Source organism: Alternaria postmessia, assembly GCF_024291825.1.
Source record: "Alternaria postmessia strain BMP 2775 chromosome Unknown scaffold_76, whole genome shotgun sequence".
NCBI lineage: Eukaryota > Fungi > Ascomycota > Dothideomycetes > Pleosporales > Pleosporaceae > Alternaria > Alternaria postmessia.
Window position 1 is genome coordinate 100,995 of NW_026260149.1, and position 26,290 is coordinate 127,284.

A 26,290-nucleotide genomic window follows, 5' to 3' on the forward strand; every position below is an offset into this window, starting at 1 on the left:
CGCATACCATGATCTTTGGGTCTGTTGTAGACATTGTTTCTGAGGCTCAGTGAAGAGAAAAAAGCCCAACTCAAATCCCCAGCTATAGAGACTTCGTGCGGCCATCCAAGCTATGCCGGAGACGCCCAGTTCAGACTACAGAACGGTCATATAGCGTTGCCGAACATAATAGGGCAAGGTCAAAGGAATGAACGTCAAACAAGCGGCATGTCTCAACTGCCGCAAAAGCAAAATTAAATGTCGGCGCACAGAAGGCGCGCCGATATGCGAGCGATGCCAGAACGTCGGCATTGAGTGCATCATTCCGTAAGTGTGCCTGTACGAACTGCATGTGAGATACACACTGACTTCGCATACCTTCATCTAGCGAGTTTCATATTGGTAGACAAAAGGGTGTAAAAAAGTAAGCGATCAGTTCTGATCATGCCAACTAGGCTGACAATCTGGAAGCAAACGATCAGGCTTAGAGAAAGCGATATACCAGGTCGAGGAAGCCATTAAGAAGAGGAAGTCGGATGCAGCTACGAGTCAGAGTACGCTGCAGCAGCTGCAACAACTCCTAAACGAGGCACAAAGGGACGAGGACTCGAACCAGAACCAGAACCCGGACACGTCTCCGGCCTCAGAGGTGTACCCACAAGCATCAGTAAACAATCTCGTTGGCACTTCAAGCGATGACCAGCTCGCTGTTGAAGATGTCGAGAACCCGCTCCAGCTCCTCGCTCGGGCATCGGATCTACGGATTGCAACACCACAATCGTACAATCCGAGTACCGCCAGTCCAGAAGGCAGGTTCAATGGCAGCGAACAGAGCGCTTTTCTGGACGTTCATCATTTTTTCCTGCCCATGAAGGCAAATCTTGATCAGGGCTCAGGATTGGATCCGATCGATGTTGGTCTTGTGACCAAGGATGAAGCTGAGATGCTTCTACAGTAGTAAGTTCGGCATCGACATCTTCATTGCAGATACACCGAAGTGACTTGCAGAATCTAGTTTTCACAAGAAACTAGCGCATACGCGCTGGGGACTCGACCCGTTGGTACACACGTTGCCTTTTGTCCGGAACCGCTCAGCCTTCTTGTTCACTACGTTACTAGCTATGACTGCCATCTTTCTGCCAGAAACCTCTGCTCTGGCTAAGCGGCTACTACTGCATCGCAGGTTTCTGGCAGAACAGGTCATCACTCGAAAGTACAGATCTGTCGAAATCGTGCTAGCTTTCATGGTCAGTATACCTTGGATGCCTCCAGGGTCGCATGCGAGCGATGATGATACCAGTCTCTACTTGGCTACAGCTCTATCCATCGCACTGGACTTAATGCTGGATAAAGTAATCACACCGTCTATATCTTTCGACCAGGAAGTCGTTAGGCAGATACCGAAGGCTGAGTGTCTCCACGCAAGAAAAGCACTGGCTATGGACGGCTTCGAAGATGTCGACCCAAACTCGGAATGGGGCCAGCGACTTCTGCGGCGCAGAGAAAGGGTCTGGATCTCCCTGTTTGTATTGGAACGCGGAGTCTGCCTAGCCCGCGGCCGCAGCTACTGTGTTCCCAAAACGTCTTTGATTCAGTACTGCGACAAGTGGCACTTCAATCAGTACGCTGATGCCCAGGACGGACCGCTCATATCGATGGCAGTACTCCGCCGCGATCTTGATGACCTCTTTGCTGAGGTGCGAACGCGCTGTGACAACTATCGTCTTGTCGAGGTGGGCTCAAAGGTCGCCCAAGAAATTGACGGGTCTGTCGAAAGCTTCTTCGATAGCTGGTCTCGAGCCTGGCCTTCTGTGATCGCTGATCCAGAGAGTAAGAGTCTACCTCCGTATGTCGAAATTCTGGTCACACATACACGACTTTCGACCTATTCAATGCTTCTTAATCACCCAAGCGCACCTCCAGAAGTCAAGCGATCATTCCGCAAGTCGGCACTATCTTCTGCACTCAACGTTATGCGCGCGGCAATCCAAGGCGAGTCTCGTCTCAAGTCGATGCCGAATAACACAGTCACGATGATTTGTTTTGCTGCAAGCATAGCACTCGCTTTGAGTGCACCCGTACCGGAGGGTAGTGGAAACAAGAAGAGCCTTGCCCCAAGTGTTCGACATCTCATCGAAGACACAGCAACGGTTCTTGAGCGTATAGGCAGCACACCAATTCATCGCAACGGTGCCTCCGTTGTTTACGGTCGCTTCTTGCGCGTTCTCGTCAAGCAGGCGCCGGACATTGAAAGGATGATCCGATTGCCATCGCACGATCCTGCACCATCATCCATGGCCATACCAGACCTTCTGTCACCGTCATACAAGGTCAATGAAGCATTGCCCGAGAACCACACGATGGGCCCGGATCCGATTTCTAGCTACTGGCCGGACACGCTTGACTTTTCGGCCATGTCGTACAATGAAGTTAACGAGACTGTGACCAACTCAGACCTGTTTTCAACGGCGCTGTTGGATCTGCCTTGGAATGACAGCAATCCATTATGGACGGACTGGATGAATCTACCGGACTTCAACTTCCCGTAATGCTTGAGAAGAAGCTGCTTGACAGTCTTTCTAACCGGTTCAAAGCATTTTAGGAACCTTGAACAGGTCTCTGATTTATAGGGATGTTTTCACGCTGCCCGTTACCAGCCTGTGCTAGTCGCGGAGCAGAGTGGATAGCGTTTGACGGGTCGCCAAGTAGGAGAGAACTTGGAGGATGGCACAACCTCGGAATTCGCTAGAGGCTAAACCTCATATGATTTCGCGGCAAATGAAGCCCCGCTCCAAGCTCCAAAGTCGCTCCATGTTCGGTAGTTGAAATGACGCCGACGGATGCCAGATGCATGACGTTACGCTACTGCGCGGTTGACGCACGCGTCTGATGACTTTCGTTCGGACATCAATCGCAAAACTTTAGCCCGTATCTCGACAAGTCGGAGCTTCTTGAGCCTCCTTAACCTACGATTTAATTTGACTGCCTCTCCTGCTGCTGTTTTTTACGCGCCTCACAATGGACTCGCTACCTGCGTCATATAGGCTGCTTGCAGCTCTGCCATCACGGTTATGTTCCAAGCGTCCTCTCCCCGCACAATTACGAGCCGCGCGACTCCCACCGCGATGGCGGTTTGCAGGTCAGCTGCGCAGCATCAGTCAAAGCGCTCCGACAATTGACCGTTCGAAATCGAAACTTTTCAAAGATGCGGACGAAGCAGTCGCGGACGTGCAACCGGGATCGACCGTCCTGAGTGCAGGCTTTGGGCTGTGTGGTGTAGCAGATACGCTCATTGGAGCGATGAAGAAACGCGGTCAACAATCATTACATTCTCTGACAGCCGTCTCCAACAATGCTGGCATTGAGGATGTAGGAGGCTTAGCGCATCTTACAAAGAATGGACAAGTCAAGAAGCTCATCATTAGCTTTCTGGGAAACAACAAGGCGTTGGAGAAGCAATATTTGAGCGGTGGTATAGAGATCGAGCTATGTCCGCAAGGTACGCTTGCGGAGAGGATAAGAGCTGGTGGCGCAGGCATTCCAGCATTCTACACACCCACAGCCGTCAACACTTTATTGCAGGATGGAGAGATTCCCGCCAAGTTTGACAAAGAGGGAAAAGCTGTCGGGTTCGGTCAGAAGAGGGAGGTCAGAGAGTTCAATGGCAAGAAGTTCCTCATGGAGACTGCTTTGACCGGCGATGTCGCGATTATTCGAGCACACAAAGCAGATGAGGCCGGTAACTGTGTTTTCAGGTAACAACCGCGCTATCCAATGCTGTGAACACTATGGCTAACACGTCCGAAAGATACACCACCAAAGCGTTTGGTCCGATCATGGCCAAAGCTGCCCGCCTAACCATCGTTGAAGCCGAAGAAATCGTCCCAGTTGGCACCTTTGATGCAAACGACATCGACCTCCCTGGTATCTTCGTCGACCGCATCGTTCCCTCTACCGCACCCAAAAACGTCGAGATCAAGAAGCTTCGAAAGCCCGCTGCTTCTACAGACACATCCTCCAAGAACGAGGCCGCAGAGCGTCGCGACCGAATCGCTCGACGGGCGGCGAAGGAGCTGAAGCAAGGATACTATGTCAACTTGGGTGTCGGCATTCCGACGGCAGCGGCATCTTTCGTGCCCGATGGTGTGAAGGTGTGGCTGCAATCCGAGAACGGTATTCTAGGCATGGGCCCTTACCCTACCGAGGACGAGCTCGACCCAGACATCATCAACGCGGGCAAGGAAACCGTTACGCTTCTACCTGGCGCCTCAACATTTGACTCTGCAGAGTCATTCGGCATGATTCGTGGTGGCCACGTTGATGTCTCTATCCTAGGTGCCCTTCAAGTCAGCGCATCTGGCGACCTAGCAAATTACATGGTCCCTGGAAAGGTTTTCAAGGGCATGGGCGGCGCTATGGATCTCGTCAGCAACCCAGAGGCTACCAAGGTGGTAGTGGCTACCGAGCATGTTGCCAAGGATGGATCGAGCAAGATCGTCCAGGAATGCAAGTTGCCTCTGACCGGAGCCAAGTGCGTCAGCACCATTATTACGGATATGTGTGTGTTTGAGGTGAACAGGAAGCGAGGTACTTTGACCCTTACAGAGACTGCGCCTGGTGTTAGTGTGGAGGATGTCAAGGCGAAGACAGATGCGAAGTTTGAGGTTGCGCCGGACGTCAAGACCATGGAATAGGCCTCTCTCCGTGGCTTGCTGGCGTATGTAGTATGCTTTAGCGATCGATACCATTAGCATCAGTTTGCAAAGCGATTGCGTGAGATCAGGGTACGCTCCATGATCGCGGTGCAGTGAGCACGTCACCGTCCAGTGTTCTGAATGATGATCCTGTGCGTTGTTTTGACTATGACGATCAGCTCAATCATGTGACGGAGAGCTGCGCAGCTTTACTGGAAAAACAAAGCATCGCGATTGCGACAACGCGATCGTCGGTTATCCAAAGAACAACTTTGGTGCTTTTGTGTATTGCGATACCACCTTCGGTATTATAGCCTGGAGAAAGCTTCGAAGTTAACTACAATGGTATTCTGCGACACCGTTGACGATCTCCCAACGCAGCGGGTTTTTCGTCGCGGTAGCCATCCGACATTCGGGGCAGCCAAGTCGTCCAAGCGGGGCTTAAAGGCTTCGCACTGCTTGATGGGCCCCTCCGCCCTCTGCGACGAAAGCTTGGTTCTGCTGATCAAACCATAAACTCTACCAACACCCACAACCCCACCAAAAAGATGCAGCGTCATGGCGACCATCCGATGCATCTTCCGCCGTTATTCGTATCTCTACATGATGACAAACACTCGGAAACAGAACAACTCCCGCTCGCACGCGTCGAGTCAGTCACGCTGTCGTCAAGCCTGCCGATCGCCTGTCTGCCTAAGAGCGCTATGCTTGTTTCCAGCACAAGCTCGAGTGCGTTGGGGTAGGTTCACTCGACGGCCGAGCAACTCCGCCAATGACATGCCAGATAAAGCCGATTGTGCCGCAACCCATGCGCCCGCCCCCATGGGGTCAGATAGGGTAGCCCTGGTCGCTTTTTGCTAGGTCGGTGTGCGCTACGAGTTACCGTTGGGGGGATAAGAAAGCTGGTCTCTTCTTCTTCCTTTGAGCTGAGAGCTCACGCTGGACCTCCAACGCCCGGTTCACTTTTACTCTCGGTACTTTGACCGGTTGCGAAGATGAGCCTTGATAAGATGCACGACGAGAAACTCGAGAATCGGAGCGGAAGTGAGCAGTTGGAGGCGGGGTTCGGTGACGACGACCGGGTTGCTAAGAAGTTGCTGTTCAAGATGGATGTTCGGTATGTTAATGTTCTCTTCTGCCCTGGAGACCAGGGTGCTAATAACAACAGCATCCTACCTGTCCTCGCTCTCCTCTTCTTGTGCTCATTCATCGACCGCACCAACGTCGGCAACGCAAAGATCTTGGGCCTGGAAAGAGACATCAAGATCAACGACCACCAGTACTCCATCGGATTGTGCGTTTTCTACGCTACATATATCGCCAGTGAGCTGCCTTCGAATCTGGTGCTCAAGAAAATGTCACCCAAGATATGGCTTCCACTTCTGACATCGGTGTGGGGCATCTTGACCATGTGCCTTGGTTTCGTCACCAATTTCGCTTCGTTTGTTACTGTCCGCGCGTTGCTTGGTTGCGCGGAGGGAGGTCTGCTGCCCGGTATGGTACTCTACCTTGCTGGCTTCTACCGTAGGCAAGAGCTGGCTCTACGCATCGGTATCTTCTACACCGCCGCATCATTGTCTGGAGCTTTTGGTGGCCTGCTAGCCCGAGGACTCAACGCGATTGGTCCTGCTGGAGGACTCGAAGGGTAAGTGATACGCTCGCAGCCTTTTTCTCTAGAATCTAACTTAATTCGGCAATAGCTGGCGCTGGATTTTCATAGTGGAAGGACTTTTGACCGTCCTTGTCGGTGTATGCTCCGCGCTCTTCTTACCCAACTCCATCGAATCCGCCAAGTTCTTTACGCCAAGTGAGAAAGAGCATGCGCGATTCCGGCTCGGTGAGCAGAGTTCGTCTCACGAACGCTTCGACTGGGCAGAGGTCAAGCGCGGAGTTTTCAACGTCCAAGTTTGGCTTACTGCAACGGCGTACTTTGCAATCCTCAGTGGGCTCTACAGCTTTGGTCTCTTCCTCCCAACCATCATCAATAATGGGTTCGCCAAGGATCCCAATCAAACACAGCTCTGGACTGTCATCCCCTACGCTGTAGCATCAGTCTTTACAGTGGCAGTTGCTTTGCTATCGGATCGTCTCAACCTACGCGGTCCGGTCATGTTATGTACATTGCCCGTTGCAATCATTGGCTACGGCGTTATAAGCCAGACTACCAACCCCAAGGTTCAGTACGGAATGACCTTCCTTATGGCAACTGGCATGTATGCCACTGTGCCTTGCATTCTATCCTGGAACAGCAACAACTCTGCTGGACACTATAAACGCGCCACTACTTCTGCACTCCAACTCGCGATTGCCAATGCGGGAGGTTTCGTCGCAAGTTTCGTGTACCCAAAGAGTGAAGGGCCATACTTTCACAAGAGTCATAGTATCATGCTGGGCTTGCTTTGCGCAGCTTGGGTACTGTAAGTTGACCCGGTTCGAGATATCGCCATTGTGTGAAGATGTACTGACCATTACCTTACAGGGTCGCTGCAAATGTTGCGTGGGTATGGAAAATCAACAAGGATAAGGCGAGCGGAAAATATGCCGAATTTGAGGGTAGAGGCGATGACCGTGATCCGGACTTTGTTATGGTCATGTAGATGAAGAATGATATGACTCTCTTCGATCGAAGAAAAAACACCCAAGGGCTACTCTCGATATATTGAAATGAACCGTAGCTTCCCAATGTCGTTCTGATTAGCGTGGAATAGCATTGCTCTTGTTATTTGAGAAGACAGGCAGGTATGATTTTGCTTATCGGGAATTTTAGTACAGTACGAATCAGAACAATCATTACAGTGGCATGTGTGGCCTTTCCTCACTACAATCTCTACATCACACAAACAAGTTCTTTTTCATTTATTCTCGAACTGCTCTTTTGACCAGGATCGTTTCCGAAGCTTCATTATGGTACAGGCTCCACTAGGTCATCTGTATAACTGTGCGCAACGAATAACCACTGTATATCAATCGTATGCTTCCATCCCATGTCTAGAACCACTAGGTGGTATGTTATTGAGTAACTGTCGTCGTCGACATAAACTGAACGCCTCTGGAGATACGAGACTACATATATCGCGTACTCTTGGCCGCTGTTCCCCCTTCAGCTGAATCAAGATACATGCCTTTCCTAATTTTCATGCGAATATGCAAACAGATCGGAGCCTAATTCCGTTCGTGGTGGCTTTCTTGGCAGATTATAGACAGGGGCGATGACGACTTGTGCATCCAGGCATTCGTTCTTGTCACCAACATAGAAACTCGTTCGTGCCAGGAGCATCATCCTTTCACAACATTTATACCTCTAGAGTAGGTTGTAGTCTTGAATCGAAGTGTTAGGGTAACCAAACTTCTTTGTATGTCACCGAGGGAACCGTTAGTTCTTACCTAGTTCAACCTTTGCCAGCCTCACCAGCCTCCACCAGCCGCTCTTTCCCGAGTATCCGCATGCAAATCTCTCAACAGGACATTATTCGAATGATCAACCTTGCATGCATCTGTTGAAGCCACATGTCCGCGCTATGCACGACCGGCGCCTGCCGCACATGACGGCACTTCTGTGTTGCTCAGGGAACTGCGGCCACTTATCTCGATCGTAGATTATCGACGGAAGGCGTTCACGGAAGGCGTCCTTCTGCAGATGCATAAGATCTGCCTTCACGCACGCCACGCATGCCAGATCACCGGAAGATGGGGAGGCTATGACGCAAGGGTACATCTTGGACGTTGCAAGTCGTACCTGACAGCTGCATGGCGTCGGACATTCTGTAGTAGTACCTCGCTGGTGGAACCTCGTTTCTAACGGCGTCTAACAGCTGTCTGAGTAACATTTGTAGTATGTTGTCAGGGTGACAGCAGTGACACGACGTCCAAAAGTCCACGTGGCTATGAAATTCTTGTACTATACAGCCACGCAACATTACATATTGCTACTTTACGAAGCCGTTTGAGGTTACAGGCTATACCGGAAGCGTGTATGAGATTCGTAGACGGCACATGTCACACCGTGTCGCGCATATATATGCTGAGGCGTTCGTACGTTCAGAATCCATGTAGATGCATGCACTTGTTCATATACCCTGTTGTTGATCTACATAGCGGAGCTACTTCGTTGCCACGAAGCTTGTCAAAGAAAGACTGAGATGCAGGAACAGACTTGCCATCATCTCAAAGGCGACTGGTTAGTTTCTTGAAGGGTGCAGGTGAAGTTGGATAGTGTTAGGACTGTCGCTATTCACCTGTAGGCCTCGAGACGTAGAGAGCAACCAAGCGACTTGCCAGATCATGCAAGACAGCTCGGTATAGGACCGACTATGACGATAACTTAATATCAGGGTTGTGATTGCTCCGCGCGATTCATGTCGCCTTGTGCTGCGGGTGGTAAATGAAGGACGTCATACAGCTTTTGAAATACATGCATGTCGGAAAATTAAATCCCTGTTCATGATCGTAGGGATCGAGATACCCGACCAGATTGAGTGGTTCTTTGCAAACCTGGGCCCTGATGATCCGGCCTCACTGAGAGTGGGGATCGAAGTACCGACAGTACCTTCTGTTGTACACCGCAACCGGAACTTGCCACAGTAATGCAGTGCGCAACTGCGAGCGAGCGAGCATCTGTCACGGTTCTTCGGCGAGAGAGGTATGGTTGAGCTGTACGACACCAAAATTTCCTTCTTCCGCGCGGATGAAGCACTGCATGTACCGCATTGACCTAGGCGACGCCGAACGACTGGTTCGCACGCGAGGTGTAGGAAGCAATTATTCGCCGCTCACGATCCGTACATCCGTACAATTTCACTTGAAACCGAGGACCTGAATCATGACAGCGCGATAAAATGAAGTAGACGCCTCCAAGAAGCGCGCCCAGAGACCAATACGCATGAATAAGCACTTAGTGTGCTATGGCTGATACTACGGTGAACAAGGCCATAAGGCTGACTTCTCACCTGAGAAAAATGGGACAAAATGTTCTGAGCTGCGCGAAGGATTTTCTGCAAGATGCAGGTAAGCAGACGCGCATTGCTCCTTCAATATTGTGGCGCTCTTCGCTGTCAGTATTGTGGCCACCGATATGGAAGAAACTGCACCAAATCTGACACAAGGCCGTTGGAAGTTCGCTTTCTGTCAAACCCATGTGTTGGTAGCGATAAGCATGCGGATGATGGCCAGTGGGCGCTTCTTGCAAGGATGACGTGGGAGAGACCATGTGTAGCAGCCTAGCGTACATCTAATTCACTTGTTTTCAGCTGCTAGCGGGAACACTTTGACTGTTCCAAACTATTGCAAGTACGGAGGATAAATAGCCACAACGTTGATCCGGCATTGCCCTCTTCGCCTAGAAGCAAGTATGAGAAGATGTATCCGCTTCAGCCGTGTCATCAAGGTGGCAACACTGGAGCATTGAGATATCATTCGAGATATGAGGGCCTCGCCGATACCATCGCAGCGCCTGTGGCTGCCCAAGACGGCCAATGCAGCTCTGGTGCATATCAATAGTCTGACTTTGGTCCTGAACGTCATGAAAGCGGCACGGCACGCTCGAGAAGTGGCGATTGTAGCCGAGTCACAGCGCAAATTCAAGTGTAATCCACACATCCTTTCCTCAGGACGCGCTCTCAGTGGTCAATATCGTGATGTAGTGATGTTGTGGTCGGACGAGGAGGTCCGGCCCCCCTCACAAATGTCCGACACAGCATGACACGCTAACCTTAGCGGAGCTAGCGCTTGTAGGAAATAGCACAGATCGTCTCCAGATGTTGACTCGCTTGCGCTTCTCTGATCCTTCTTCGTCTCGCTTGACCACTATCAAGCTTTACAAGCCCCAGAGGCGGCTCTCGACTCCACGGTCAGCCTAGGCGACGGCTCTGCAGACTACCCATAGCGGCATCTCCTCCATGTATCTACATGTCAAGCTATGCCTCACATGCCCCACTTTCTGCGCGACCCAAGGCACATCACCGCTTGATGCAGCATCACAGCCTGCTGAAGCTACAACCCCCTTGTACGACTCAGCACTTGCTGCATCTCTGCCGAGTGCCTAGCTCGTCCTCTTCAGTCAATGTCTTCCGCCGAGGTTCGGTAGGTCTAGCTGCATTCAGTCGTGCAACACGAGCGATGCCGACATTTGCGACGAAAGTGACCACTTAGAAATCTCCGTTCATGCACTTAGGGCTGATATGCAGCCGTATCTTACGCTCACAGCTCTGGGCAAGGCGCCCATACTAAGCCAGCATCCTTACCGTTCATGTGCCGTAGGCCGTACTCAGGACGATCTTGGATACTCTCGCGGCGACACTCTACATGGAATGATCATACCACTAGCTAGTGGTGGAAACTCTCCACTGCTGGCGTTGGTAGCCTTTCGGGGCTATCCCTCGGCCCACTAGAGCAGCAGGGCAAAGTTGCCATGCTGAAGATATAATCACTCGTACCATCCTTTGTCTATCCGACCAGCCAGCCTTTCGCTTTCCGTTGTACGTTAGTTAGTCTGAGCCTGCTTGCACCGTTTGACCCTGTGTGTTCAGGCTTTGGCAGCTGTCGTTTACATTTAAGTTCTTTCGTTCCTCCCTGCTTAATCCATAATGGTTGCCTCGATGTTCAAAGTAGCCACCGCCTTGGGGCTTTTCCTGCCATTCGTCGCTTCATTGACTGTACCTTCTGTGGAGTACCTCACACCCAGAGTTCCTGAGGTTCCGTGGAAAGAAACCGGTCTATGGAGTGGCCACCAAAAACGAGACGGGTACAAAACGAACTGTAATCATGGGCCAACATCGCGAGGATGCTGGAACGGCGACTTCGACATCGACACGGACATGGATCTTCACTGGCCAAATACTGGAAAGACAGTCAAGTATCATTTGACTATCACGAATGGCACAGGAGCCCCGGACGGTTTTGAGAGACCAATCTTGTTGATCAATGGCCAAACACCTGGACCTGTAAGCGCATCGACCACAACTTGTTTGCTCCCCTACTCACATGTTATAGACCATCCTGGCAGACTGGGGCGATGATCTCGAGATAACCGTGACCAACGACCTCCAAACTAACGGCACTGGTTTGCATTGGCACGGTCTAAGACAACTCGGGTCAAATGAGCAAGATGGAGTCAATGGTATCACTGAATGTCCAATTGCACCTGGTGACTCCAAGGTCTACAAGTTTAAGGCGACACAGTACGGCACCACGGTGAGTTTCTCCAGTGGCGCAACCTATGATCGGAATATATCTGACAGCCACAGTGGTATCACTCGCACTATTCCGTACAGTACGGCGATGGTCTCGTGGGTCCCATGATCATACGGGGACCAGCAACAGCGAACTATGACATTGATCTTGGTGTGCTGCCGATGACAGACTGGTTTCACGCGACCACATTCACAGTGAATGCCGCCGCTGTTCATGCCAACGGCCCTCCAGTTGCAGACAACGTTCTCATCAACGGCACGATGACGTCTGCCGCAGGAGGAAAATATGCAGAGACGATCCTTACTCCCGGGAAAACGCATCTGTTGCGACTCGTCAACACTGGTATCAACAACTACCTGCATGTCGGCCTCGATGGCCACTCTTTCCAGGTCATCTCCGCCGATTTCACACCAATTGAGCCTTTCTGGACTGACAACCTCATCCTCTCAGTCGGTAAGTTGAGCCGGGTCATTTTCTATTCACCCGCCCGTTGCGATTCTCACAACATGCGCCTGTGCGACGCGCCCCCACCCACGAGAACGCAGCCACGATAATTATTGTTGAAGAACGTTTCACTAACATGATCACTAGGTCAACGTTATGAGATCATCATCAACGCAACCGAGCCTATTGGCAACTACTGGTGGCGTGTAGGTACTGGTGGTAGATGCGACGGTCCCAACGCAAATGCGGCGAATATCAAGAGTATTTTCCGGTATGCTGGCGGACCAGCTGGGGAGCCCAATTCGACTGCTAGGGTTCTACCAGTGGGCTGTTATGACGAACAAAATATCGTCCCGTATGCCAAGACGACTGTTCCCCAAGAGATGCCCGAATCATTGACTTTCGGTTTCAACGACAACTACACTAGCGATGTAACACAGAGCCAGGGATTGGTACAGTGGCTCGTAAATGGTAATCCGATGGCGATCGACCTCGATCGACCCACATTACAAGATGTGTTGGATCGTAACGTCACGTACGGAAATAATCGGCACGTGTTTGAAATCGATGAGAATCACAAGGTGAGTCTACAGCATTGAAACCAGAAGTTTTCGCAGCTGACAGTATCTTTAGTGGCAATACTGGGTCATTCAACAAGACACCACCAACAACACTGCTCCACCACTACCCCATCCCATCCATCTTCACGGGCACGACTTCTACGTTTTGGATCAGCAAGAGAATGCCGTTTGGAATGGTGACATTTCCCGGCTCAAGACCAATAATCCCATCCGTCGAGACACAGCCAATCTCCCTGCCAGAGGTTACCTCGTCCTTGCCTTCGAGTCTGACAACCCAGGAGCATGGCTGATGCACTGCCATATCCCCTTCCACGTGGCGGCCGGTCTTGGTGTACAATTTCTTGAGCGCTCGTCTGAGATTAAGGCCAAGGATGGATTTGCCGAAATGAAGAGGACGTGCAAGAACTGGCAAACGTACCACAGAATATTCCATCCCAATGGCATACTCTTCCCGGGAGACTCTGGGCTATAGGCAGCCTGGGAACTGATCACTCTCCTCTTCGATTCAGTTATATCACTTCTTCTTCTTTTTTTTTTTCATGGCTGTTTGCCATAAATGCGTGGGCAAGATGGCGTCATATTACGGTTCCATCCATACGCTGTGCTTAGCAGTGAGCATTTAACCCGTGGTAATAACGATAATTATGAAATGAACAACATATTAGATGCAATAACATCCTCAACGATATACACTCACACTTGGAAACAGCCATGAACTTGATTCCACAACGTAACCCTGCAGCGAGAAAGCGGTTTCGTACCCGGGCATCACCAGTTGACCCTGATCGCAATCCCCAACCTCCTTTGGCGATCAGCATCCGTCAATCGACGTTCGGTTTCTCGGAGCAACGGCGCGGATGATGTCGACGTTCTCTCCGCTACCCGTTGCTTTTCCTTGGTACAGCCTCGGCCCCCAGCGCATCATGCAGAATGCAACCCACGGTAGAATGGTAGGCAATCAAAACGCGCAGAATTAGTTAGATTAGTCGCATACTGGAACCTCGTCGGTGGGAAAAGAAAGAGGAAAAAGGGGGGCCAAGTGCGATAGCGGCAGTCGGCGGCACTGCTAGTCTTTGTTACTAAATGGGGCTGGGGTTGGAGTTGTTTTGATCAACCTCCTCGGAAGGAAGGCTGGAGGAGGGTTGCGCTTAACCCTTCTTTTCCCGAATCTTTCGTTTTTCGATTGGGTCAGAGCTATTGTATCCTACGTCTATGGCACACGAGGCTAGATCTTGTGATATCATTTCTTTCCCCTTGCGTCTGGTGGTAGGGACGTGTTTTAGTGTTGAAGGCTGGAAGTCCTCGAGGGACAAAGCTTTTGCAAGTCGAGCTGCATCTAATCTTTTTATCGATCATGGGAAAAGTCCACTGACTTCGAGGTTGAGCTGCCCATGCAACGGCACCAAAAGTATGTCGCCCCATCACACGACAGCTACGATCGACCAACGCTTATGGACCAACTTGTTCTTGTATGTTAGCTTCCAACTGATTCTCATATACTCTTATTGTTGTTGATAGACAACAAGTCGCTTTGTGATTTTTGTGTGGCACAGAAGTACATACAGCGCTCTATCTGTTCTACCTGTCCTTCCTAGTAGTTCAATTCTTAGACTGGAACGCTATATACAATAAGCGTGTGATTCGATAGCATGACGATCACATTTGAATCTGATCAGGAGAGTTTTTTAGGTTCGAACACACCTCCCTCTTACGAGCAAATGTTTGATAGTGGTCTCATGATGTCGACCCTTAGCCGGCAAGACTCGACAACGCATAGTTAATCCACCGGTTTACCCTTCCCTTCTTTCTTCTATCCTCACCCTCCTTCAGCTCTTCCTCATGTTTGATTCGGTCAGTCTTCTCATGGGCTTTTCTCTGTTCTTCAAGCTTTACTTGTTTCTCTACTGCTACAAGTTAGCGTGCAATGAATTGTAAGAATTACGAATGACTACACATTCTGCTTTGCTGAACGAACTAGCTCCAATTCCTGCGCCATCCATGGTTATGTATCCGCGACAAACGACTGTTCGGCGATGGTAGGTAGTGCAGCGCAGATTCTTTCCAAGGCAAAGTATATGTCGGAAAAAGGTTTTTGTGGTTATGGTGTCAACACGTAGCTATCAGGGTGCTGATGAAAGATGCTTTAGTAGTCATACCAATTCAGAGCGTTGCCATAAATAGGCGATTCGCGAGTCGAAGGATTCGCTTGGATGCAGGCAGAGTGGCTGAGCACTCCCTTGGTCATGCGAAGCCCTATGAATGAGGGGTTTTGAACACAACCGATACGGAGGTCTTTGTACCGTCATGGAAAAGGTAATAGATATCTGGAGAGAGCTGGGAGGATTCTTGAACGTTGTATCTTGATCGGTATTGCTATGCTAAACTACAGAACTCGGGTCCATTGCCTGCATGATTCTCAGATCATCATCATCATCATCGTCATTGCGAACCAATCGCACAATGCGAGCCACCATAACATGTCTTTTACTGCATGAATTTCTCAACCTCTGAAAAAGTCAGGCCTCCATTGCCCGAAACCTATTTCTTGGAGACAACTTTGGCAAGGTCGGCAAGGGCTTCGCGGCGCTTGAACTTGGCATCCTGGATCACGCCTACTTGTGTTAGATGTGTCGCATGGTAGGAGTGTTTTGTTCACGTACTAGCATCGGCATCACTGCTGAAGTTGCCAGACCATGTGATGAACGTCTTGTTCTCGTGGGTGCCGGAAGTGACGGGGTATACGCGGATAGTTGAGACGACGGAAGAGTAAGAGAGCTCAGGCTTGGAGGTAATGACCGAGTATGTGATGAAGTGGTCGATTGACTATGCATCCCAGTCAGTATCTGCAGGGTTTGCTCATGCGCCTGCGTCACGTACAGAGTGCTCCTCTTGCTTGACCTCGAGCTCGGCGCCGTCCTTGAAGGTCCACTTGACGATGTCCGTCTCGTCTGAGGTTCCCTTGACGAATTCGCTCTTGTCGAGCTTGGACCAGAACTTGCTGAAGTCCTGGAGCTTGATCAGGTGCCAGACATCGCTGAAAGACGCGTCGATGACAGCTGACTCGCTGACCGACGTGGACGTGGGGATGCTTCCGGACATATTGACTCGAGTGGTACGATTGAGAGTGTGTTGATTGGCTCTGGGAGAGATCTGGTCGATTGAATGGAAATTGGTGGTGAATGTGGTCGGGGCGGAAGAGAAGTTTGGTGGGGCACACACTTTTGTTGCAGACTAGTCACGTCATAGCGAAGCTGCAACACTCGCAGCTGCAGCTACCCCTCCTCTACAACCCCCCAAGACGTAGGCAGGCAACGCCCCCATTGGTCTTCCTGGCCCATGTGGAGAAATGAAGGCACACCCCTCAGGATATGTCTGCAGCCAATCCTTCTCGCGCCGCCACAGCCACCGCCACAACGGAGGAACACACGCCCCGATCTGCCCGACCGTCTGGACGCGCAACATCCATTTGCCTGCTCACCACCCGCCTAGTCGATGCTCTAGAGGCGCGCCCTGGAAGCCTGCCGTCCACGCTCTCTTCTGCTAGCTTCTACCAACTTCTCCAAGAGTCACAGAATGGCGAGCCATTGGTTTCTGGCCGCAAATCGCACGCTTGGTCACCAACAAGGCTGCGTGGCGAGTAAGCTGAGGAGGGTTGCACATACGTACGCTTGCACGTGCGACTTGATGCCTGGAGTCGTTTGCTTTGTATAAGACGCCCGAAAAGGTAGGTTCTTGCATTGAAACATTACATCCCTCCATCACCACCACACAACTTGGCCTATCACAATGCCATCCGTTACATACATGAACAACTCCGCTCCCTTCTGGGACTTTATCGCTAGCCTCGAGCAGCAAGACTCTCAACGAGGCCCACAACACCCTATGTATACTCAGAACCGTAACGACGAGACCAACAACGACCACGAGGTACCCCCTCAAGGCCCCCAAGATCCTTTTGCTCCGTTCAGATCTAGTGGTCCTTTTTTCGGTGGCGGCTGGGGTATGCCTCATCGAGGGGGACCTCCTCATGGACATCATGAGCACCATCACGAGGGAGCCACCGGTGCCCAAAATCAGAACGGTACAGACCAGCCGGAAGCCGAGAAGGATGCTAGGACAAACACCGAGAATGATAATGGCGAAGGTCCTTCAGGTGCCTCTGGGTCAGTCCATGAAGCTCACCACGGTGGCCGTTCTCAAGGTCGCTGCGGCGGAGGACGTCGAGGACGCTGCGGTCCTGGTGGCCCAGGTGGTTCTGGACCTCATCATGCTCACCATCCCTATGGCAGCTCACCTCGCCACGGACCGCATCACGGCGGCCATCGCGGAGGCTGGGGTCCCTGGTCGCGCGGAGTGCCTTTTCTAGGCAGGCAGTGCATGGTTGGCGCACCCTCTGGTGCTGCTGATAACCCCTGGAACTCCTTTGACCCCTCTGCATTTGCCGCACAGCTTTTTAACCAATTCACCGACACCCACCCTTCCAACGCTACCAACACTACCAAAGCCAATGAGTCCGAGGACCATATACCCGACGCCGACATTTTCGACACTGAATCCGCCTATGTTGTTCACGTCTCGCTTCCTGGTGCCAAAAAGGAAGACGTTGGTGTGAATTGGGATGCAGAGAAGAGTGAGCTAAGCATTGCCGGTGTCATATACCGCCCTGGTGACGAGGAGTTCTTGAAGGCACTTGCTATGAATGAGCGCAAGGTTGGAGCCTTCGAGAGAAAAATTCGTCTTGGAACGAGGGCGAACCCAGCAAACGTCGATACTGATAGTATCACAGCAAAGCTCGAGGACGGTGTCTTGAGGGTTGAGGTACCGAAGCTGGACTCTGGTTTTGTTGAGATCCGCAAGGTGGATATCGAATAGATCCGTGGTTGTCACCACTGCAGGTAGTCATGGATACGATGGAATGCGATGTGCCATCGTGGGTTTCTTTTGGTAATCGTGAACAATGAAATTAATATGTATTGATCTTTCCCAGTCGCAGCTCTTTGCCCATACGCGTTCTCCTCAATGACGCCTTGTCCATCCTTCTCGAGGCCTATTATATGAGACGAAGAGTTTGGAGAGAATCATGATAAGTCTTAGATCTCCTTCGCAATGAGGTCAGCACACAGCTCCGCCAACGCGTATATCGTACAGCTCGGCATCGCAGCAATCGGCTCCGGAAACACACTAGCATCGCAAACCCTTAGCCCCTTCATTCCCTTGACCCTAAACTTATCATCCAGCACTGTTCCTAGAGCGCAAGTTCCCATTGGATGAGCTATGGTTACTGCAAAAGCTCTGATTCTTGCATCAATCTCCTCGTCGCTGCTCGCAGCTGTCAGCGCTGGGAACCTCGGATCTGCAGGTGGCACTTCGCCCTCAATCTCCAAGGCAAGTGGCTCTGTTTCCACAAGGCGAAGGTTTTCACGTATAGCCCGTCTAAGGATGAAGCGATCTGTCTTTGTGGACAGATAACGTGGATTGCAGACCGGGTTGTCCCTCGGATCGGCAGATCGAAGCGTCACGGTACCGCGTGACAGGGGAAGCATGTGGAAAGCGCATAGAGAAATGTGAGCACCATCTGCTTGAACTGTCGGAAATTCGGTGGCGTGCGCAAGAAGTGGGTAGTACCATGCTACACTGAGATAGTGGCTCCGATATGGCCTTAGTAGCAAGGCCTTCTCGCTGAAGCCATCAGGATTGATACCGTCTTCTCTTAGATGTGTCTCTATTTCTGCTGCTGGGAGGTTCGCAAAAAGGGCGAAATCAAACGGAAGACCTTGACCATATTCAGGTTTCACAGTACCGTTGAAAGGACGGGCGAGACCTTTCGAGGGATCTTTCAGTTTGTAGTATTGTGTGACAACGTTGTGGTCAGTGAGGTTCTGGCCAACGGCGGGCGATTCTACCTTCTGAGATATCCCGTGTTGCATGAGCTGATCCGCAGGGCCGATACCAGACAGCATCAGCAGCTGCGGTGTTCTGTGAGCGCCACAAGAGATGATGATTTCCTTGCTTGCCATCATTCGGCGACCAGAAAACAACTCGACCGCTATAGCACGCTTCGATTCGTCAAGAAGAACACGAGCTACTGGGGTGTCGCAAAAGACTTTGACACCGTCGAGATCGTATACTTTAGCACTGTGCTGTCGCGTCGCTGTTGTCTTGGAAGTGGCAAGCCAGCACTGGGTGATATCTCCTAGACCAACTGGATCACCCTTTGTTGGATTGTACTTGTGACCTAGAATCTCGGCACTCTTTTGGAGTACACTCCTGAGCGGGTACTTTCGGCCTCCAACTGTGTGGATTGGTCCATCGAACCCGTACCGACTTTTATCCGCAGTCGTATCAAAATGAGTCTCTATACGCCTATAGTATCTGAGTAGATTTTCATACTTGAATCTCTCGTTACCTGCTCTTTCTGCAAGCACGTCCAAGTCAGCAGTAGATGCACGCATCCACATGCCAACATTGACGCCGCTCGACCCGGATAGTAGGCGTCCAGCCGGGTTGGGTATCTTTCTGTCATCAAGATACTCTTGCGGTGTCGTTGGGTAGTCAACCATCAGACCTTCTTGAAAGTGTGTCGTCCAATCCAGTGGGTCACTGACATCATTGACAATGGAGTGGTCCACTGCGTTTGCTCCTGCTTCCAGTAACACGATGCGCGCATCAGGAAGGTATTCCTTAAGTCGCGATGCGATCACCACGCCAGCAGTACCTCCGCCCACCACGATGTAATCGAATGTATCGTTCATGAGTATCTGGGAAAGAAGGTGTTTTGGTGTGCGGATCATAGAATGACTTGACCGCCTGGAAGGTGAAGACTGACGACGCAACCACCTATAGCTTTTATGTTGTAGTCATTGCTGTCCAAATAGCTTTCTAAGTAGTCTTGATGTTTACAACCTCGATGTGGTGCTATCACAAGCATTGTGCGGGGCAAGAATCATGTGGGGCACAATAGCCTCTGAGTGTGCATCACTGGAGGGGCTCGGCAACACAACCCCTCTGTCCATCAGTAATACCAACATCAATGTCTATCAGCTCGTATACACGAAGTCCTCTCCTCGTTTGTATTTGAAGGCCAGAAGCACCACTGTCCAAATGGCGACATCGGAAGCTGACCCATGTACGCCCAACCTAGGAAGCACCGACGCGCGCAGCTACAAGATATACAAGCTTCATACACGGAGCATCCATGTATTGTGTCTAGAATTCCTTGTATTACCATACAGTATGAATGGACTAGTGGCAAGTCAAAGACGTGATTGTATCCGGCTCCTATCCAACTCAAGACTCCCAGTTCAAATTAGACATCCAAGCCCCAGAGTACAGCACGACATACAAGGCTCCATAACTAGACTCGCAATACTTTGCAGATGCTTTCACTGTTGTTGTATCTTCAACGAGAGATTTAAGATCACATCTATCACAGCTACTTATCCACTGACCCACCCTCGTAGCGCCTCCCACATCGGTTGGTTGGCTTTGGCTGTACTCAGGTTGCGCACAGACCGTCAGAAGCACAGCGGGAGATTGGTTAAAGTACCTTCTAACGAGGCGAAACGCTTTCTTTCGCGTTTCCTGCAAGCAAACAACTACCATACCTACCACATAGGTATGGACTTAGTAAATTGGTAGCGCCAGGTCATGATTTGCCTTGAAGGAGGTTCAAAATCTTCTTGAACCAGTAAGGATATATGGGAAACGATCTATTTAGCCTTCAGATAGGCTCTCAGGTACAAGTGAATGGAGGACCAAGAAACCAAGGTGAAGGCGTCTCACACGCTAGCGCTTCTTTACCGTTCTAACTGCTTCTGTGGTGGACCACCAAAACAAACAGCTGTTCGTCTCCAATTTAGTTCCTTACTGTTCTCCATAGATCTACAAGAGTCTCAAAAAAAACGGTCGTGAACGCATAACCAATATTGCTGCTATGGGTATCACGCTCCACGAAAACAGACCCATCGAAGTCAGCCCGGATCAGGGCATTCAAAAAATGATAACCAGCAACTGTACGGAGCAGCTACCAGACACGATGGCTCCACCAGAGGTCACCGTAACCTCAGTGGCCAACATGATCAGGCCGAGGAGCAGCACGACATGTGAACCGACCACGTTCAACCCTGACAACTTCAATAAGACGGATGCTCGAACAGCAGCGAGCTCTATCTACGCAACCCTGTCCGGAAGCACAAAGCTGCAGCTCCTTGGGCCCCGGCTTGAGATCACAGGACCAGAGCTGCTCAGCTCCTACCATACCGATGCGAGTAAAGCCTGGACTACTCGTGACTCTTCCACCCCGCTAGCGCTCAGTGACACGCAGTTCCACCGCCCGTCGCCGGAGCGAGTCTCTTCAGCCTTCCCGTCTGAGCTCCCGCCTCGTCCTTTATCTAAACGATCATTCTTACAGCAATTGGCCAATCCATCTGCACACCCGACACACGCTGCTCATGCCAATGAGACCGTGTCTCATGAACACAATTTTGGCAATGCTGACATCGAATTGGGTGCATTCGGCCAAGAGGTAAGCCTTCACGATACAGATCGCTTGAGGTGGCTCAAGTTCTGGGGCTTGATGTTGATCGGAGTAGTACTGAGCATGGCCATTGGTATACTCATCTATTCTCTTGTGCGTCAAACTGAGGAGGACGACTTGGGATAGGAGTTGGAGAGAATGGGGGCTGGGAACAGCGCTAGAACTTGAGGAGAGACGATCGTGGAGATAAACAAGGTTGTTGACGGACGAATGGTAGAGCAGACGTGCAGTCAACTACAGAGTCGATAGTGTTCTTGAACGAACTCAGTCTTCTAACCTTCGCTGGCACAAAATCAAGGACAGTATGCTCGGCTATGTGGGCGGCAGGTGGTCCAGCAAGCAAGGAATCTATGCTTTCGCTTACGTGCTGCTCCGAGACTCCAGTGCATAGCGGAACGTAATCAAGGCTGCCGGATGCTACACCCGTCTCACCACAGCTCAATTCGCTCAGTTCGCTCAGGACTAGTATCTTCCAGCGTCCCTACAAGTACTCACAGCTCACTTCACAATAATACTTTACTCCGATGTTGGCTTCTAGCTGATAATCTTTCAAATTGCACCCACCAGAAACTGTATATATCATCAAGTACTATGCTTCTATTGTCTCATCTTCAGCAAACCTTCTTCCATGTCCCCGCCCAAAACGTTGAACCATCAGCCGTGCTATCTCTTCCATTTAGTATTTTTTTTGCTTTCGAGGAAATCCAGAGAGCCCACAACAGACAAGGAGCTTGAGCGCTGTAATCTCTTAGCTCTAAACGTTGTGGATCACATGGCTATATAGGAACTAGGAAGAAATGCGACACGCGTAGTGGTCACACGTGGAGTGACAAGAACTGCAGTAAGGGTGAGATGACGGGAAAAGAAACGTGATGAGAACGAGTTTTACAGAGACGTAGAACACGGGTTGACTAGATGACGAAAGCTAAAACAGGGGTTATGTTATACATCAGGGGCTGAGCTCGCCGCAGATGGCCTCAGATTTGATACTTCTCGTAATACCACATTGCCGTAGTGCCAGGGCTCGAATCTCCTTGCCCAAGATATTCGGTGTGAAAATCAACCCCGATTGCTGACAATCGCCTTAGCCGCGAACTGTATAGCCGCGACAGCTATGCCACAAAGAATCCGACGCGCCGAGATTAATGACAAGCTTGAGGAAGCTCGATGTGGCTATGATGTATCAACATCTACAAATACGCTTATCGATATCGGCTGTGCATGACTCGCATGAGTTAGCATCCGACAACAGCAGCTTGAAGTCTACGGATGCCTCGTTACTTTGAAGGCCATCACACCATCTCGTCATACCTATGGAATTTTCCTCAATGGCATGCTGATCGCCAGGGGAACGGCCAAACTCCGACGATAGATAATACCGCGATCCATAAACTTGGGTTCGGCCTTGGTAAGGCGCCGAGCATTGGCATGCAGTCGTTCCTGGGCATCGTCACTTGTGTGGACAAAACCCATGTTGACCTTCCTCTTTGCGCAAAGAGCGTGAGCTAGCTTGACTACAGAATTGGGATGGCTGGACTCTTATCGCGACATGTCAGGACTATAAAGCAGAGCTGGTGAGTGAACACAGCTTTTCGGGTCTCAGCCAGCTAACGCGACAATGCAGCTCATTCCCACTATAGCCGCCGCTACCGCGGTCCTCACCGGCAGCGTGTCTGCTGTGAACTTCACCGGCGATGTCGTGAATGGTGTCCCGGTCATCAGCGGCCTTGACCTCGCTGATGTACCTCCGCAGACTGTCTCGAAATACTACATGCGAGCTGGTGAGCTTAATGGCGGTCACCCTGTCCACATACCAATTATGGTTGCACGTGGAACACCAGAAAGTTTGGAAACGGGCAAAAAACTGTCACTGTCAGCTTCCATTCATGGGGACGAGCTGAACCCGGTTCGCGTGGTGCAACGCATCTTCGAGCAGCTTCAAGACCAAGTCGCGACACTCAATGGCACAGGTACGCTCTATAAATCTCTGCGAAGATTGCTGCTGACTTTGAGGTAGTCATTGGTATTCCCACCGTGAATCCGATGGGCATCTACTTGAACCAGCGAAACTACTTCACCTCAGGCGCTTCAGGATCGCTTACAAACGTTAACCGCATCTTTCCTGGTACCGCAGCCACGGAAGGAGGTAGTGGCCCTCAAATTCTAGCTTACAACATATGGAATCAGATCTGGGCAAACACATCCAATGTGGATGTTGGCATTGATCTCCGTAAGCTCTCCCTGCATCCAACCTCAGCAACACAGAGCTAATTCTAGTGCAGATACCCCCAGTTCTGGCGGAGAGACTTCGCTGTGGTGCTATTCTGACTTCCGCCTACCCTATGTGGAGCGTCTGGCCAAGCTCCTCCAACCCGATACTCTCAAAATTGATCCTGGTGAGCCAGGATCCATCGAGACAACTTTCGTCGATTATGGTATTCCTTCACTCACTGTGGAGATGGGCCAGGCTAAGGTCTGGAACAACAGCCTAATCGACCGTGTAGTCGATTATGTGAACCGCGTCATGGTCGACCTCAAGATCACACCTACCAACGAAACCGTGGAGCCCGACCTGAGCAACACATACATGATCACTACTTTCCATGATACATGGTCACAATATGGAGGATTCGTCGAGAGGCTTGTAGCTGTCGATGAGCCAGTCACCAAAGGCCAGCCTATTGCTCACATCCGGAACCCCTTTGGTGATATCATCGAAACACTACTCTCGCCGGAGACTGGACGTATGTTCCAGAGCCCACGCGACCCTAGCATCGAGCCTGGCGGCAGTGTTGGACAGATTGCTTACAACAGCACGGACCCAGAGTGTGCTGATGGGTGTATCCTGTCGGGTCCTCAAGGAAGAAGATAATGGAAGGTTTTGTGCAGCATCACAAGAATACATAAAGACACTCAACTTGGACTCTTCTTCTTCATACTAAAGACGTGCGACTCTCTAATATCTATACCATGATTTTCGTGTGATGTCTACCGAAGCATTAACCAATAATACGCCACACCAACAAATTGGCCTTACTACTGCATACTTGGCCTGCAATAACAAAGCCGTTAGGCTCTAGCAAAGCTCTGGCTTGCTTTAGGGATGACCTTATCATCCCCCATGTGATCGAGGACGTTGACCCGCCAAAATCTACTCACAGTCACGACGCAAGCACTCTATCACGGTAAATCCCTGCCTACTTGAACTATAAACATTGATTGATTTGATTAATTCATTACTCCCACATACAGTGCTTTAAGCAACTATTCAGATCGCGGTCTTTGTAGGTAAACAGAGCTCACCAATCGTGTCGTACCGCAGCCCATATCGTCATACAACAGTCTTCTATGAAGAAATGATCTATGCTGATGAAGGCTCTCGCTCCTGGGCAGGAGCTCCACCAGTGTTACCCCTCTGACCGGTAGGCACGTCGTCGAGATTCCTCTGAGCAGCGTGTGTAGGGTCATCCTTCAGTGTCTCGATAGAACCACCAGTTTGCTGGTCTTTGACGTTGCCAGCTAGACCAGTCAGGCCTTGACCCTTCCTCGATCCATCGTGAAGCTCTTGCGAAGTCTGACCTTGACCTGGGTGGCCGAGACCGGTGTGAACATCACCTGAGGTGGCGCCTTGGAGAGTATCGGAGGCTTGATGGTACATCTTTTGGTTGTTGAGGTCGGGGTTGGGTTGGAAGGTCTTAGAAGCTGGGGCGGTGCCGGCGGGAAGTGTTTGTGCGTGAAACTCGGGGACGGCATCGTTACCAACTAGCTTTCCGGGTTGATGCTGAGGCACATTAGTTAAGTCCAATCATATCAAACAATGAGAACGAGCAGTGTTAGACGTCGTTTTGTATTTAATCTCGGAGAGGCTGGAGTAGGTTCTTCTCTGGATGAATTCAGAAAGAGCAACAAATTGTACTTACACCACTACTCATAAGGGGCTCACTGGGCTTGACGTGTCCAGCAAACTCACGTCCATCGCTGACGGCATCGGGGTTCTGGTTCTGGCTCATATTTGCAAGATGTGCTTGATGTGTGAAGGCTGTGATTTGAAGTGATTGAACAATATGCTGTCGAATTGCTGGAGTACTTGAGCTGAAGTCTTCTGCTTCAAATAAGAATGTCCCAATTTGGGGCATTCTATAGTTCCATATGATAGCGTCACCATTTGACGTCGAGCTGATGTCATGCCAATGCCCACTAGATCAACCATCCACGGTGTAAGACTATGCCGAACTGAGCGGGTACCTGACGTCGGTTATGAACTCCGTAGCGTTGCATCTGAGCAGAGTCTTGCTCGTGATCGCCGATGGTGAAGACTAGGTGCTGTCGGGTGCTATAGGTGAAAGGATCGGAATGCCGTTCCGATGTTTCCGATCCTTTGACTGATGCTTCTCCCCATGTATTACGACATGACGTTTACATCCATCAAAAAGGAACATCGTTGAAAAGTCCTACAGTCATTCAAGTCCTTGATGTTTCACAATAACAGAGAAAACGCTAGCCCTCGGCGATTACGTAGGGATACAGTAGATATGGTTGTCGTGACTCGCAACAGCCTAATCTTACATAGACGCGACTGTTCTACGTGAGTATGAACATCGTCCTTCACGCCATGGCTCTTTTGGAAGACCCATAATCAGTCCTACGTTTGTACATGTTGAGGCATACGGGTGACCTACTGGAATCAGCTTCCCTAAAGGAGCTGCCTAAGACTTAGCTAGGCAGTCCTCACAATCTAGCAATAAGCTAGCTGACCGGGATGTTGATCACCCGGGGATGTTGATCACTCACAAATCTCAGCACTCCCACACAAAACACGTGTTATCTCTCCACGTACTCAACCAAAATGGGCGACCGTGAAGCAGCTA

General features: G+C 50.6%; 10 protein-coding genes across 10 annotated transcripts; 7 read left to right on the forward strand and 3 right to left on the reverse strand.

The window, feature by feature from the left end:
- Nucleotides 1-187: 187 nt before the first annotated feature.
- J4E82_008855 (uncharacterized protein) lies at nucleotides 188-2,528 on the forward strand (the record flags this gene model as incomplete). The annotated part of the gene is made up of 4 exons (XM_051735085.1): nucleotides 188-306; nucleotides 368-403; nucleotides 451-936; nucleotides 995-2,528. The coding sequence occupies 4 exons, from the start codon at nucleotides 188-190 to the stop codon at nucleotides 2,526-2,528; spliced, it is 2,175 nt and encodes a 724-aa protein (XP_051585182.1).
- A 469-nt stretch (nucleotides 2,529-2,997) lies between these two features.
- On the forward strand, nucleotides 2,998-4,673 carry J4E82_008856 (uncharacterized protein; the record flags this gene model as incomplete). Its single annotated transcript, XM_051735086.1, has 2 exons — nucleotides 2,998-3,734; nucleotides 3,788-4,673. The coding sequence occupies 2 exons, from the start codon at nucleotides 2,998-3,000 to the stop codon at nucleotides 4,671-4,673; spliced, it is 1,623 nt and encodes a 540-aa protein (XP_051585183.1).
- Nucleotides 4,674-5,668: 995 nt separating this feature from the next.
- J4E82_008857 (uncharacterized protein) lies at nucleotides 5,669-7,270 on the forward strand (the record flags this gene model as incomplete). Its single annotated transcript, XM_051735087.1, has 4 exons — nucleotides 5,669-5,790; nucleotides 5,842-6,318; nucleotides 6,374-7,090; nucleotides 7,153-7,270. 4 exons carry the CDS (start codon nucleotides 5,669-5,671, stop codon nucleotides 7,268-7,270), a joined length of 1,434 nt encoding a protein of 477 aa, XP_051585184.1.
- Nucleotides 7,271-11,254: 3,984 nt separating this feature from the next.
- On the forward strand, nucleotides 11,255-13,358 carry J4E82_008858 (uncharacterized protein; the record flags this gene model as incomplete). Its single annotated transcript, XM_051735088.1, has 5 exons — nucleotides 11,255-11,611; nucleotides 11,661-11,861; nucleotides 11,915-12,314; nucleotides 12,453-12,886; nucleotides 12,939-13,358. The coding sequence occupies 5 exons, from the start codon at nucleotides 11,255-11,257 to the stop codon at nucleotides 13,356-13,358; spliced, it is 1,812 nt and encodes a 603-aa protein (XP_051585185.1).
- Nucleotides 13,359-15,424: 2,066 nt separating this feature from the next.
- On the reverse strand, nucleotides 15,425-15,985 carry J4E82_008859 (uncharacterized protein; the record flags this gene model as incomplete). Its single annotated transcript, XM_051735089.1, has 3 exons — nucleotides 15,425-15,498; nucleotides 15,547-15,709; nucleotides 15,764-15,985. The coding sequence occupies 3 exons, from the start codon at nucleotides 15,983-15,985 to the stop codon at nucleotides 15,425-15,427; spliced, it is 459 nt and encodes a 152-aa protein (XP_051585186.1).
- A 687-nt stretch (nucleotides 15,986-16,672) lies between these two features.
- J4E82_008860 (uncharacterized protein) lies at nucleotides 16,673-17,758 on the forward strand (the record flags this gene model as incomplete). Its single annotated transcript, XM_051735090.1, has 1 exon — nucleotides 16,673-17,758. The coding sequence occupies one exon, from the start codon at nucleotides 16,673-16,675 to the stop codon at nucleotides 17,756-17,758; it is 1,086 nt and encodes a 361-aa protein (XP_051585187.1).
- Nucleotides 17,759-17,976: 218 nt separating this feature from the next.
- J4E82_008861 (uncharacterized protein) lies at nucleotides 17,977-19,677 on the reverse strand (the record flags this gene model as incomplete). Its single annotated transcript, XM_051735091.1, has 1 exon — nucleotides 17,977-19,677. The coding sequence occupies one exon, from the start codon at nucleotides 19,675-19,677 to the stop codon at nucleotides 17,977-17,979; it is 1,701 nt and encodes a 566-aa protein (XP_051585188.1).
- Nucleotides 19,678-20,819: 1,142 nt separating this feature from the next.
- On the forward strand, nucleotides 20,820-21,548 carry J4E82_008862 (uncharacterized protein; the record flags this gene model as incomplete). The annotated part of the gene is made up of 1 exon (XM_051735092.1): nucleotides 20,820-21,548. One exon carries the CDS (start codon nucleotides 20,820-20,822, stop codon nucleotides 21,546-21,548), a length of 729 nt encoding a protein of 242 aa, XP_051585189.1.
- A 1,492-nt stretch (nucleotides 21,549-23,040) lies between these two features.
- On the forward strand, nucleotides 23,041-24,294 carry J4E82_008863 (uncharacterized protein; the record flags this gene model as incomplete). The annotated part of the gene is made up of 3 exons (XM_051735093.1): nucleotides 23,041-23,392; nucleotides 23,440-23,652; nucleotides 23,705-24,294. 3 exons carry the CDS (start codon nucleotides 23,041-23,043, stop codon nucleotides 24,292-24,294), a joined length of 1,155 nt encoding a protein of 384 aa, XP_051585190.1.
- Nucleotides 24,295-24,783: 489 nt separating this feature from the next.
- Nucleotides 24,784-25,432, reverse strand: J4E82_008864 (uncharacterized protein; the record flags this gene model as incomplete). Its single annotated transcript, XM_051735094.1, has 2 exons — nucleotides 24,784-25,203; nucleotides 25,343-25,432. The coding sequence occupies 2 exons, from the start codon at nucleotides 25,430-25,432 to the stop codon at nucleotides 24,784-24,786; spliced, it is 510 nt and encodes a 169-aa protein (XP_051585191.1).
- Between the last annotated feature and the right edge of the window lie 858 nt (nucleotides 25,433-26,290).